Below are 15461 nucleotides of genomic sequence, written 5' to 3'. Positions count from 1 at the left end.
ATATCTTTCTGCCCGAGACCAGAATTCAGGATGGGACATCTGCATGAACATGAAGATTTTCACACATGGGTTAAGTGCCGGTAAGGCGCTGGTAAAACGTCCCTGAAGCACAAGGGGGTGAAAGCCGGTTGTGCTTCTGAAATGTCAGTGAAGTGTCCCCTTGCCTCTACTGTCCTTGAATCATTCATGAAGAAGCCATGTCCTATTAATGGGAAGTTTGCGTTAATAGGAAATGGCTGCTCTGCAAACAATTCAAGAATGGCAGAGGTGAGGGGATGCTTTCACACCCTCGTGCTTTCAGGGACATTTTACCAGTGCTTTACAGGGCTAAACCCACGGTAAGCGCCAATGTGAAAATCTTGTGTGTCCTTTGCATGTGTAGATGCTATTTTTGAGGCCTACTGGGGTTGGTATTCCCATTCTTCTCTGTGCAGCACCCAAAGCCTCCCTTCTGATGAGCAGGCAGGATCAAAGAACATGGCTCCCCTCCTGCCAGATGCACAATGATTACAGAAGTACTGAGACTTCCTCATGAATCACAGTGCTGATGTCATCCCTGTGCATCCGTCTAGGGAGAGACTAGCCAGGCACTCTTCTGATCCTGCCTGCTTATGCTGAAGAACAGAATGAGTGTATGAGGTGGCTTCAGTGCTTTCAAGTAAGTCAGGAGGAAGGTATATCAGGCAGTTTAGTTAAGGTCCACATGCAGATTTTTATGCATGATCTGCATGTGAGGGGATGCTGAACTGAAGCCAATAGGTGCAGCATCTTATTTAGAATTCACAGTATTTTAATGACAGATGAGGAAAAAAAAAGATTTGACATATGGTCTCTGTAGCTACTTTTTGCTTCCTGGAAGTGAACTCCCCCCCCCCCCCCGCACCTAATGCTGCAACACTCCTTAAGACTGTTCAACTCAATTCTCAGAACAGAAATGTGTAAAGCCCGCTTTATTATTTTCCCTACAAGATCCGTAATTATCTCCTGCTTTACTTACCATTCCTCTTGAACATTCTTGTTCTCTTAGCTGGACTAATCAAGTTTCTTGCATTTGGGGTTTGTGCACCTTCCATAAAGGAAGGAAAAGTGCCTAGAAATCCACCCACCTAGTGATTACACTATCTCCCGGGATAAAAACAAGGAGCTTGAAACTAGTAAATTGCAAATTTAGCCAGCATTGTCAAAGACAACTTGATGGTCATGTGACCAACATGAATAAATGCCAAGGTGCACGGAACATTGTTACCTTCCCACCAAAGTGGTACCTATTTATCTACTTGCATTTTTACATGCTTTCGAACTGCTAGGTTGGCAGTTACAGGAGTTAACTCCGTCTCACAGCACTTGGATCTCGAATGGGTCTCGAACTGCCAATCTGCTGACCTTGTGGTTGTCAGAGTTGGCGTCTTAACTGCTGGGCTGCTGCATCCATTGTACTTTGCACACAATACATTTCTAAGTGGAAACACTACACTAAGGGAAAAAGTATCGTAGTTGACAGATTTTTCAACAGGTGATAAAATTGCTTATACTCTTTACATTTCTTCTTGAAACACTGTTGCCTATAATCTGCTGCCAGCACCCCTGGTTTCTCTCTTCTTCTTCTTCTTCTTCTTCTTCTTCTTCTTATTATTATTATTAACCTTTATTTATGAAGCACTGTAAATTTACACAGCGCTGTACATGCAATCTTTTTAGTTAGACGGTTCCCTGCCCTTGGGCTTACAATCTAAAAAGACATGACACAGAAGGAGAAGGGAGTGGTGGAGGGAAAGGGTAAGAAAGAGGTCCAGCAGTTCCTCTCTTAAAACAACAAACAAACAGCTTCATTTATATACCACTTCATACTGAACTAGCAGTCTCTAAGCGGTTTACAAAGTGTAAGCTAACTGCCCTCAACAAGCTGGGTACTCATTTTAGCGACCTTGGAAGGATGCAAGCCTGAGTCAAGCTTGAGCCCTTTTGCTGGTATTGAACACACAACCTTATGGTTTTGAGTGAGTGGCTGCAGTACAGGCATTTAACCACAGCACCACCAGGGGCCTTTAGTCACCCACCCCAACCCTTGAGTCTTTTCTATCTTTCTGCTACACAGGTTGAGTAGCAATATCACAGCACTCATCTACAGTACATGAGGAGAAGCCAGAAACTCAACCTGGAGAAGTCCCTACCTCAATGCCTCCTAGAGGGATCCTATTAGCACTGAGCCTAGAATGGGGCCAGTGCTGGGATACTGCTGCTTGCTTCCTGAGTGGCCGCTTGAAAAGCTTTATGATCAATTTATGAACACTGTATAAGCATTAACGTTGCGACCATATTTTTAACCCTTATGACATGGTGTCTGGCTCCTAATCTGTCCAGGCACAAATCCTCACAAGCAGTTTTGATAAAGTCATTCTCCCATCTACCTCCAGGGCCTGCCCACCACTACTTGAAAATACATTACGATCTCTTTCAATCATATAAGATTGTAGAATTTCTTACTGGTATGGGAGGTGGAACTGGCAGGGCTAGAATTTCTGTCCCCCTGAGTCAAGTGCCACACTGTTTCAATTAAAAATCCGGTAGCAGCATTTTTATTTAGTGCACTTGTCTGAACTATGTAGCCCATGCAGAGTCACTGCTCCCACAAGAGAACAGGTTCAACCAAGGGAAAGGCAGAGTAGTCAAAAGTTATAATGGCAGACACAGACATTATTCTCACATTGTCTTCCCTGAGCATTTTGTTTTCCCAGTGACAGAACCCAAAACTGCAGTTTTAGCTTATCAGGGACAGGTGATAAACTGGACCAATTTGCATTAAAATGCAACCTTATCATATTCACACTTCTGTAAACAGAAACTAGACTGTGTTTAGGTCTCGAAATCAAACTTTAAATACTGTGTACTAAATGCATATACTGAACAAGTTTACATAAAAATGTGTATGTCTGAATCAGTGGATAGAAAAATATATACATTTTTAAGAGCATGCATGTAAATCCCCATATTTTGAAAACGGAACTAAGAAATACATACATATTTTCAACTGAACTGCAATAATAGTTGGCAATCCCGTGTGGAAACAGAATGGAGTAAGTCAGACAGAGGAAAAATGAAAACCTGAGTGAAACGGAACTTGCCAGATTCATCAATCCCTACTAACAAGAAGAGAAACAGACGTTTTGCTACTTGGCTTCTTCTTCTGTCTCCAACCAGATGCCAGTTTTTGAAAAATGAAACTAGCAATCCTAACAGGAAGAGTTTACCAATCTCAGCTTTAACTGTATTTTGCATCTGACATATAAAATAAAATAAAAATAAAAATAAAAACGACACTCCTCCTCTGAGAGGATGGTGTCAGGCAGATGGCACCAATTCTGGAAAGTGCATCTCAAATGGATTGCTTCATCTCAGTTCTTGTTAAACCAGCCCTGTACAATTCTATGCCACTGTAACACAAACTGCAGCTTGAACTAGAGTCCTGAAAGGTCCTTTACTATATAGCCTTTTCTTGCAAATTATCTATCACAACCCTTACTGGACTAGAATCATTAGCGGAGCTAAGGTACAGGTCCTTACACCTTTATCTTTTTACAATGGGCCTGACTACACATTAGACTCACTGCGAGAGTGGCTCCACTATGCTCTCTGCTCCCTTGCCTCCCAAGCTCCTAGGGAAAATTATCTGCAAAGAACTGTGAAAACCAAAATAAACAATGGCAGAGAAAGACACCCAGTTTCTCCTTCCCTACATGTATGATTTCTGTCTCCTCCACCTTTTTCAGACTCTTGGTGAGGAAGCTGAGGGAATTCAAATGGTCAGATTTTTACATGGTGAGGATAAAATAGCCCTAATTTAACTGTTTCCTCACTATGCAGACTTTAAAAATGTTAAGATGTATAAGCATAACACTGCAAGTGAATCAGTGTTTAACTAAGTTAGGGATTTACAGAGTTGACATTTCATTGTTCCACCCTGCCCTACTCCATTGATCTAGGACAACAGATGTATACACCATTAGTGAGCTTGATGTTCATATCTGAAGGCACCTTTCAACATACCTCTGCAGGGATCATTTTTCACTAAGAACTCATCTAGTGCCATCCATCCACCTCCAACTCGAACCATTACAGTGCTCCGCAGAATACGGACAAGACGAAGTTGCTGGGAGTCACCAAACTGTGCAAAGAGAAAGAAAAACATACTAAACATATACTCTAAGCTACAGACAGCAATGCACATTCCAAGCCAAGTGGTTAAAATTAGCCACATACAGTATGCTCCAAAATCATTAGTAGAAAAATTACAAAAGATGTTTTCATTATGCATACAGTCAAGTGCTTTTTCCCAAAGCTGAGTACAGCTGCATTAACCCCAAAGGTAGCAATGAGATTTGTAGGCAGAAAGGGCAAGTGGAGTGAATGGCTAGCTTTAATTTAATACTGAACTCATGTGAGTCATATCATTGTTTTCAAGACTGTTTCAAAGGAGAAAAATTAGCAATGTAACACATGAGTTATTGTATCAGTGGACATGTTCCTTCAGTATTAAAACTTTCACTGAGCTATCCCTGAAGAGATAAGAAGAAAATTTTCAAAGAAATATGAATTAGAAGTTTTCTTAAGAAGAAGAAACAATGAACTTTTATTAACACCATATAAAGAAGATACAAAAATATCTTTCTTAAGTGATATAGTTGAGGCACTTAAAAGTGTTTTGTACATTCATGCCTTCTAAAAAGCTTCCCCTTGAGGTAGTGTCTCTGAAAGCTTCTCCCGACAAATGTTGTGTAATGTAACAAATACATAGTTGAGGTTTTTTTGGGCTATGGGGCCTTGTTCTAGAAGAGTTTTTACTCATAGCCTGAAAACCCCACAAAAAACTATGGATGCCTGCCATGAAAGCCTTCAACTTCACATATATGTTATGGTTGAATTTCCCAAGACAGAACTACTATATTTGTTAGTCTGTCTGTTTTCCTATCAGCTATTTGCAGTGCTACAGGCAGTGTGACAGATTATCTGTTGAACACTATTTTACATAGACATTTTAATGTCTTCGGAACCAGACTTATCTTTAGAATACACCCATTAAAATCAAAGGGACAAGTTAGACTAACTTAAGAGCCATTGATTTTAGTTTAAACTGCACCTTGCTCCAAGTCAATGTCTACTTTATCTTTAATTCCTGTAAAAAATATAATTCAAGAATGATTCAAGCCCTTTGTAATATTATAGCATGTAAACATAAATCAAATGGCTTCTGAAGATTGTCCTTGCTCCTTCTTCAATACTAGACCCATTCCCTCTCTTATTGGTCTCCTTATGTGGAGAATGCCAGTGTGAGCCAGAGAGTATCCATGCAATCAGAAACCCTCATTTTCTAGTGTTATTTCTATCCTGTGGAAAGCCTCCAGATATAGCAGAGGCTTTCCTCCTCAGACTACCACTCTCTAAAGAGAGTGACACTGGGGAGGGGAGTATATGGGGGTGCTGAGGGAGTAACAGATCTACTCTGATCCCTTTCTTCACTAATTCAATTAACCCTAGCCTGAATAGGGCTTGTTTTGGTCTCTTTGTGTGGTCTGTGTACTTGGAAAGCATTATCCAGATTCTACAAATAGAACATGCATTCCAGACGATTATCACATTTAGACAGTCAACACACATTTCCTTTTTCCATACTGGACTGATGGTTGGTTTTGATTTTACAGCAATAAGAGCAAGAGGGTGGGCAATTATTAGGGATGGAGCCTTCAGCCAACATTTCTGCATGCTTGTCAAGTAGCACTTAAGAGCATTCCTTCCAAGTGTTATAGTGCACATACTGTAGGTGTACACACTGACACACAAAATATGAAGGCCCCTCAGCACAGATTAAGGTCATCAATTAATAAAATTGGGGGGGGGGAAATAAGTGAAAACAAATTGATGTTTTAAATCTTTTGCATAATTTGCTGGTGATCTGAACACTCATTAAACCTGCTCTCTTGTACAATGGCAGTCTTAGCACCACTGAGCTTTATGGGCTAAAGTTTACCTTTCTTGACCTGCACAGAAATACAGTCAGATCTTGATATCCATGGATGATCCATTCTGGACCCCCTGCACAGATACCAAAAAATGTGGGACCTCAAGTCCCATTGTCCCTAATGACAGCATGACATGCGTGCGCCCACTAGTGTGGACAGGTGCATGCACTGCCATTGGAGCCAACAGGGCTTGTACACGGATACTTAAATTAATGGATGGCAAGCCCGCGGATAACGAGGCCCCACTGAACATACATTTGGACTATCATTAATATGCTGAAATATAAAAGCATTGTGCTTCATGCAGGCAGACCATTTCCCTCCCTTCTTGGTATGCTACAATTAATTTCATAAGTCTTCAGTTAGCCCTCCTTTCCCATCATGTCCATACTGGGAAATTATGTTTGTTAAATATGGAACAAGTCATGTAAACTAACTTTAAGCTGGTTTAAGATCCAGCTTTACTTTGAAACTTGTAAACACACTTTCCTGGCTTGGGAATTACAGTTATGTTTATTTAAGAATTCCTTACTTATTACAGTACAACTTGCCACAATGGAAAGTGGAAAGGGGTTGCAGAAGTCTAGCTGCATGGGGGAAAAGGTTTGTGTATATTGCATCTTATTGAACCTAGATATGATTGTCTGAATTAGACCAATTGGGAAGGTCCTTCAAAATGTAATGTATGAATGCCCACAAGAGTTTCTTTTTTACTTTATATACACACACTTCAAAACTACTTTTTCTAGTCTCTACACCAGAAAAATATGAAGTGATTCTAAGAATTCCAAATTAATTCATCAGTGCAATATGTGCTACAACTGCAATGTGTTATGAATGAAACCAACATTCTGATTATCTACAGTACTCAGGTGATCTACATTGTTATTGCTACCCTTCCTCCAGGTGGGAGAGGGGACAATGATAGAGCCAGGGGAGAAAGAATAAGAGAAGCCATGCTTGGCTTCACTTTTTACTTCATGAGGGAAATTAAAAATACAGTGTAGATCACCAGGTTGCAATCTTTCAACCCCTACTCATTTTGTTGTTGTCAACCTAATCCATCAATATCTGTTGCCCAAATTCAGTTACAGGTAGGATCTAATGACTTTAAAATGTTTAAGGGTGATTTAGGATCTCTTCATTTGGATTACTTTGATATGAAAAGCAAGCTCCTTCACTGGGGTACATACAGAGAGTCCTCCACATAAATCAAACCTGAATAAAGTGCAGAATTTTATTTTTGAAATAAGCAATGTTAACTAAGCATGGCTTGCCCAGTAAATATTTTACAATCAAATTATATAATTGACTTTAATTCTTAATATAATTTACTGAGGTACCGCTTAAGCAAAGGGGGAAAGCATATTACTTTTGGGAACCAAATAATAGGCAAGCATAGAAAGCTAACTAATCCATAATAGTATATTAGAAGTAAGCAAAAATGCATGTTTCAAACATGCATCATATGAAATCATGTAAAGAAGTACAAAGTGGCTTTACAATGAAGAACTTTCTTGTCCACTTAATAAAGTTTTATGCTGCAGTAACTGTTTTTCAAGTGAAGTCCTTTGGAAAATGCCTTCTGTTTGATATGGTTCTTCCTGAATTATTCTGGTAAACTTTAGGCAAGGAACTTGGAATGAAGCCATGTGGCATAGGCTAAATCCAGTTATTGCTCAAGCAGACTCATTGAATCAATGGGAATGACTTAAAGGTTGACTTAAAAAACCCTATTAATTCAAAGGGTCCACTCTGGTTCAAACTAACATGATTTAGAAGGGCATATCATGGATTCAGTTAAGGTCAAAAATCCATTTAACTGCTGATCACACCATTTACCTACTAAATTTCAACAGAAAGGCCTGTTCAATTTAAGGGCCCAAACAGGCAGGCCAAAATAAAGCTGCTTCAGGTCTCTTTGGAGGTATGCTCTTTAAATGACATATCCATCTTAAGAGGCCAGATGCTCTTTAAATGACATATCCATCTTAAGAGGCCAGAAGTTGCACCAAAGCTGCACTCCAGTCCTTAGGATGGTAAGTCATTGTACATCCAGGATGCAGCATATAGCCCTTTGTTGTTGTCTGCCTTCAAGTTGTTTCTGACTTAATGGCGACCTAAAGGTGAACCTGTCATAGGGTTTTCTTGGCAAGATTTAATTAGAGGGGGGTTGCCTTTGTTTTCCTCTGAGGCTGAGAGAGTATGACTTTCCATGGCTGAGTGGGAGATTTGAACCCTGTTCTCTGGGGTCACAGTCCAACATTCAGACCACTACACTATGCTGGCTCTCTGCTGTAGCCCTATTCAAGTGTAAATGTGTTTATTCAACAGGAGAAAAGGAGGGCCATGCTAGCTACAGATAACAGGGATCTTCAGGCTGATGCCCTCCAAGTATTCAGGGTGGTGGAAATAACAATAAGGAGATCAGGGCTAGCACACTCCCCCTATGTGCATGCAGAATAAAAGCCAATTTACTAATGCCCGAATTGGGCTTGAATTGTGTCCAACAGCATGATTACTTTTTTGATAGGGTAGGGAAAGGAAACATAATTTGTATATTTAGTTTTTACTCAACTGTCTTGTTCTTTTTCCAAAGGCTTAAAAGTGGCACGATGGTAGAATACCTAACAGTGGCATGCAGCATAAAAACCTAAAGGATCCCAGATATACTGATAATAGCAAGATCTACATAAAGAGTGTCTAAAGGTATTTGCACTGCCAACTCTTGTAGCCTATTATCTGGTTCCCTTAAAAGTAATCTCATTAATGAGGCAGCAACAGGCACAAAAGCAGTTCCCAAGACAAGGGAGCCTGTTAAGCATTTCCAGAGAGGAACCACAGCTGACCAACAATGAATTAGCTCAGGGTGAAAGGATAGGGAAAGAAAAGCCACTGCAAGCTGCAACAATGATTCAAAGAATACAGTACTAGGAACTCCATAACACATTCCACTGTTTATACCTGATTTCCCAGGAAGAACTGACAAGAGATGGAAAATGGGAAAAAGACATAATTAGTGTAATAGCAAAGCTTCTACATGACTCTTGAACATACTCTAATAACAGACATATATGGCACATAGTTGAGAGATGGGCAGGTAAACTTAGATGTCTAGGATGGAGGCCTACGTCCTGTGGAACTCTTCTATTGCTTTGCCACATCATCTCTTTCAGCCAAATTTTGATAAGGAAGTGATGCCTCTGCAACTTGGCAGATTTTGTGTTTAAATATTATGGAAGTATATAATCCCAGGGTACACAAGGATTATACGTTGAGAGGCTGTTAAAATTAAGTTCTCATCAATTCATTGGAAGTTCCCAAAAAAAAAAAAAAAAGGTTCTTTTGGAAGTTCTTTAAATTGCCAGTCAGAAAAATGTTCTCTTTTGACTTCAGTGGCACAATGGTAACATTTTGTTTACTAGAATTTCCAAATATCAAAAATGTAATGTGGTCCAATTTTTAGATACTGGGAAAAAACATAAAGTAACACTATTTAAATCAAATGCTCAGATATTCCTTTTCTGTTCAGAGTATCTGAGATTCTGACATAAAATATGAGTATGTTGTCTATACTTACCCTGTACTTGTTGTCACCAATCTGTTCCACCTGGAATCGCTTTGCACATTTACATTTTGCTACCTGCCTTGTAACCTGTCAAAATGAACATCATAATCAGAATATTATATTTCTTGCCAATATCCAGAACTGGCCAATGATGGAATTAAAGAAGAATCTCTCAAAATGCCATGAAATACCAATGGACATCACTGACAACAAAGGGAGGGGAAGAATACCTCATCTTCAATTTTATCTGCATCCGTCAGAGGCTTGTATGCATCCTTGTTTGGATGAAGTGCTGCTACAAATTCATAATAGTCAATATATCCATCACCATCCCTGTCAAAGATATCTGCTACTGCACTCATTTCCAATCGACTAGTAGGAAATTCTGTAGACCAAAAACAAACAAACAAAAAAACCCAAGCACTTTAGGACTACTGGTTTCCAAAAGGGGACTCATAAGCCATCTTGTTAAATCCCTTGCTTCATGCGGGAAATCTGTAGCAGACAGTTTTCCAGCCTCTGCATAAAGAGCTCCAGCAACAAACTGCTCACCAGTGATCTCGGGTATTGTTTCCATTTTGGAACTGCACAAATGAAATGTGTTCTCCTTTAATTTAAGCCTGTAAGATCCTGCTTGCAGGACATGTTTTTGACTTCGTATGTAACATTCAATTATCTGAGGAGTGCTATTGTGCCTTCCTTCCCCCTCAGTCTTTTCTTCTTTACAAACTCAACTTCCAAAGAGAGTAAAAAAATGCAAACATCTGCATGGAGTAATTTGTATGTACAGAATTAAACTTTAGTTTTAAAACTTACTTGAAGAAAGAATACCATCAATAAATTCCTGTCTTGTTATCTTTCCATCTTGATCTTTATCAATCCTCCTAAAGAAGTCCATTACTCGAGATTTCTTATGGTTCATCCAGCGCATATACTTTTTCCGCCAAATATCAAAATCAAAGTTGGCAAATTCTTTCAGCTTTTTAAAAAAGAAATGACATAAAGAAAACATTATTTTAGAGTTAAATTGGCTCATGATCACACACCATCATTATACTAAGACGCAGGATATATGCTAATCTTGGTTCTCTGTGAATGTGAAATGGAGATTGGGGCCAATTGCCGAAAGCGTAATCTTCTCATTCCCACTCTCAGGCAACATTTATTTTTCATTCCCACGTGAGCCTGAACCATGGTTTTAATATTCTGTATCTAAAGAATCTTAATTTCCATATTAACCAGGATCTGAAAACAGGGTTTAAATGGACTTGCAAACCATAATGAAGACATCGCCTGGTAGGCATTAATCACAGCTATTCTTAGTGTAAAATTAAATCATGACCATACTTGGGTTGGGAGACCACCAGTGAATACCAAGTGCTGAAGGCTGTATTTCAGAGGAAGGAACTGGTAAAACCACCACTGAATATTCCTTGGCTAAGAGAACCCTATGAAATTAATGGGGTTGCCATGAGTCTACAGGCAACTTGAAGGCACACACTTACACAATACTGGCAAAGAAAGGAAAGCATGGGGGACTTGTTCTGAAAACAGTAAGGAGTGGAGGAAAAAGTGAAAGATTTATACGATCTGAAGAGAAACCAGAGTATACCAGATGTAAAACCGTACTCTCAAGCATGCGCTGTTATGGATCCAGAATTGGATACAACTTGATGAGAAAAATGTATTAGATTTAGAAGCAGTAAAGCTAAAACATGGATGGCATGCATATATAGGATATAGTAAAGATAAGAGTGATAGAGAATTTAAAAACCACACAGTAAGAAAATAATTGATGCAAATTTGGAATTCAATTAAGGGAAAGATATATAATGGTATTCCATCATGGATCTCGACACAGGAGGCTTTTTTTAAACAAAGATATAACAGGGGAAATTGGATAGACTATAAAGACCTATTGATAATAGAATCACAGGGAAAGATTTGAATAAGACCTAGAGAAGAGCTGGAAGGATTAGGAAAGAAAGTAAATTGGTTGGAATATCATCAGATTAAATCTAAGTTTAAGAAGGATATGTTAAAAGAAAAATCTGACATACAACAGAACCCAATAGATAAAATCATTGGGGATAAAGATATAGGTAAAGTGTCAAAAATATATAAAATACTGATACAAAGAGAACTAGAAACAGAGACAATAACTGGTGCAATGGGAACAGGAATTAGGTCATGTTATTTTATTTGAGAATTGGGAGAAGGCTTGGGAACAATCAAGTAAATTTACAACATCACAAGATCTTAAAGAAAATTATTTAAAAGTTGTTAATCGCTGGTATTATAAACCCTTAAGAATAGCCAAAATTTATAATTTACAGGACAAAAATTGTTGGAAGTGTCATATGAAAATTGGGTCATACCACCATGTTTGGTGGTCTTGCCCAGAAATAAAGAAATATTGGATTAAAATACATAAAGCAATGGAATAGATATTGGACATACAATTCCCAAGCACCCCTGAGTTCTACCTTCTTAATATGATATTAGTAATAAGAAAAGGAAAGAAATGAATAAGGGAAAATATAGAAATATTATATAAAGTCTTATTTTGAACTGTATTTGACAAGGATAAATTATATAAAGGGAAAAGCCAAAAGATGTACAGATAAAGATATGAGATGTTGTTATATATTGAATGAATAAATAAAAATTATTTGGAAAAGAAGTGGAGGGAAAAGCACATAGTTGATTTTAGTCCCCATTAAGTTCCTCCTATTTTCTACTTCGGATTGTTTCAGTTTGCAGTTAACCATTTGTAAGAGTGGATTTCATGCAGACTAGGTAGATATCAGCTATTCAACTACAAATCCTCCTTCCACCCACCATGCATGTGGGGTAGTGCTGCATGATTAAAATGAACCACATTCATATTTATCATGTAGCACTTAATACAGGCAAGCTGTTCCTTTTATAAAACTTAATACACTGAACAGCAAGCAGCCCCACAATCTGGGCAGTTGAATATATGAAGCAGTACACAAGAGTGTGCTAAAACATAAGTATGTGTTGATTCTATGAAATGGTTATACATTATTTGCTATTCCAACCAGCAGGCATAATTTTCCACAGACAAGTTACAGGGTTTCATCTTGCTTGCAAAATATGTATTACAAATATGAAAACTGTATTATTATCACATTTTCCCAGCATGCATATTACAGTATGTCCTTGCTATCTGTAAGGGATCCATTCCAGATCCCCCTGTGGATAGTAAAAAACGCATGAACTTAAGTCCTGTTCTTCTCAATGGGCATGCGCTCCTGCTCACATCACTGTGTGCATGCGTGTCCATTGAAAAAGACAGGGCTTGCTGTCCGCGGAAGCTCTAACCATGGATGGCTGCGCTTGGCGCGGGCGCACTATATTGACAACAGTGGTTCTCTTTGCATGGTAAAGGAATAGGTGGTTGGGACATTCCTCCAGCACATAGCGAGCATTATGTGCTGTTCATTGTTTGCTCATGTCTGCTGATACAATTTTTCTTCCTCAAAAACACAGAGAGTTCCATAAGCAGGGCTCTGTGATAGAGCACTGGTATGCACTATTTCCATGGTGAATGGAAAAGTAATCCACCTGGTGACCTGTCACTCAAAAAGAAGAACGAAGAGTTTGTTATAAGGTACATAGTTACTGCTGACTGTTTACTGACCTCTTCTAATCGGTCTAAAGCATCATTAAGCTTCCTTCGTCTCTCCAGGGCCAGAAGCCAGACTTGCTGCCATTTGCTGACTAAGAGATTTACCCGTGGATTCTTGGTTTCAATCTGGGCCTGTGCACCTGAAGGATAAATGCTTGGTGTTGGAGAACGTTTTCCTATGAAAATAAGGTGGATGTGAAGAGATAATTAATTCTGCTGTCTTCTGCTTTTCAGGACATTTCAAAGTAAGGATAATACAATATGCTTAATGGTTTCATAAGCTACTGTGGTCTGTGAATGGATGGTATAAATCTCAGTTTTTCCAAGCCCTGCCATACGTTGAGAACAATAAAATAGTTTTTTGCCCCATAGTTTCAAAATACTTGGGAACTCCCCCCTCCCCATAATGATGGGAAACTATGCAGCTTTCCTATGAAAGCTGTGCATAACAGTAGGTTTCTGGCAGCTACACGGCTTCTCCTGAGAACTGTGCAGAGTTTGGTATGGAAAGAACTGTTTTCAGTTAGCCACATGTGTTTTTAGTTCATGATTGCTGGGTTTTTTATGTAGTAAACAGCAAATCTGTGCAACAAAAATGCTGCACAGAAACAGGAATAATGCACAACAAAACCATGTGCCTACTTCTTGGCAAATCTGTTGGATTTAGAGTAACATTTTTGTTATGCAACATAAAACATTGCTGTTTTCTATATAAAAAAACAGCAATGTTCCACAAACAAAGTTGTACAAGAAAAATGTGCAAAATCTGGGACAACAAAACCATGTGTGGCTTCAGTTTTAGTTGCCCAAGTTTCTTTTCTGGCTGCATAACATTTGGATTGTGCAACTTTTAAACAGGCAAAGGCTGCAGCCACAATTTCAAATGCTTTGTCATATTGTCTGTATGGGGTGGGGGTATAATGTCCAATTTAGTTTTGCATTTTCTGTATTTTTCCCCCAAATATATAACAAAAAACAATGTAAGCATGTGAAGGGTTTTCCCCCTCAGGAAGCTATGCAGTACACAGTAAAAAGGATTGTAGGATTTCACTGTGCACACCTGCACAATTTCTCAAAAACTAAGTTGTTCTGAGAACAAAAAAAGGGTTCCATATGAGTTTTTCATGGTGTTGGGAACTTCAAATTCTACCCCAGTCAGGAAACTGACAAATTTCCATTCCATTCCTACTTCTGTGAATAAGGAGGAAGAGACTGGCATGAGTACTGTGCATCCAGGTACCATAGCTCAGGAAAGTAGATTGGGTCTTAGGGCCACAAGCTGCTGATTTCCAGTAAATCCTCCTTACTTCTTAAATGACAGAAGGAAAGGGGGTTAAACAATCCATTAGTAACTGTATGCAATGTTCCCCATTCTCCTTGACAAGATAATTACTTACTTCCTCCTCTCCCTTTATCCAACACAGGAATATGAGACTGGATTGGACCACATTCAGCTGTTTTCCTTTTATGTATCTTAGTAACCTTATCCACATCAGGCTGTTTTCTGGTCATTTCCTCCATAAATGTCTGGAATTAAATGGAGGTTGCTTTGACTAACAGTGCATAATAATAATTAGTGATATACACATGGAAACAATGGAAAGCACACAAAACCTAGGCTTCGTACACAGCCTTTCTCCTAATATGTGCATCAGTATCTGTGTGAGATACATGGTTATCTTGACAATGCAAGCAGAAGCTTCCTGATTCACATATTTATGTTAAAAATGAGTATCTTTGGATTTCATTACTCAAATGGTACAAAGTTAATATTGTCTGCAAAAGATATATTAGTCTCACGTCACAAAGCATCATGGTGAAATCTAATATATTGACTTATCAACAAGAGAGATTCTCATTTTCTTCTGTTAAAAGAGAATACATGCTCTGAGAACTACTCTAAGGGGCAATGTAAAATGTAATGTGCTAAACAGATGGTTGTACTGTCTTAATCTGTAGTGTATTCATTTTGTTTGTTTGTTTATTGTCTGGTGTCTATTCTCTAAGGCAACAAACAATTCTACTGTTAAAATGTGCACTGGTTTGCAGTCTGCAAAAATGGAATATTTTTTTTAAATATAGCTATAAATTGATTTCAAAGGACAGGCTGCTCTCCTTTGCTTTTGTCATTCTTAGTTTTGACTGAAGCAATGGAATAATATACTACAGAAATATAAAATTATAGACTCCATGAACTAAAACTCATGTGAACAGTGCAGGATTT

The 15461-nt window shown here is 38.6% G+C and overlaps 1 protein-coding gene across 1 annotated transcript in view; it reads right to left on the bottom strand.

Annotated features, from left to right (window-relative positions):
- DST (dystonin) overlaps window positions 1-15461 on the bottom strand; it is a 407480-nt gene that overhangs the window by 10478 nt on the left and 381541 nt on the right. Inside the window, exons 82-88 of the mRNA XM_042457373.1 lie at window positions 14635-14764; window positions 13250-13413; window positions 10399-10561; window positions 9813-9967; window positions 9595-9669; window positions 8979-8996; window positions 4045-4162 (exon numbers count right to left, since the gene is read on the bottom strand). Coding sequence (XP_042313307.1) covers window positions 4045-4162; window positions 8979-8996; window positions 9595-9669; window positions 9813-9967; window positions 10399-10561; window positions 13250-13413; window positions 14635-14764 — 823 coding nt within the window. The remainder of the gene's footprint in view (window positions 1-4044; window positions 4163-8978; window positions 8997-9594; window positions 9670-9812; window positions 9968-10398; window positions 10562-13249; window positions 13414-14634; window positions 14765-15461) is intronic.

The sequence above is a fragment of the Sceloporus undulatus genome, chromosome 1 (assembly GCF_019175285.1).
Source record: "Sceloporus undulatus isolate JIND9_A2432 ecotype Alabama chromosome 1, SceUnd_v1.1, whole genome shotgun sequence".
NCBI lineage: Eukaryota > Metazoa > Chordata > Lepidosauria > Squamata > Phrynosomatidae > Sceloporus > Sceloporus undulatus.
This window is presented reverse-complemented; position numbering and strand designations above follow the sequence as displayed.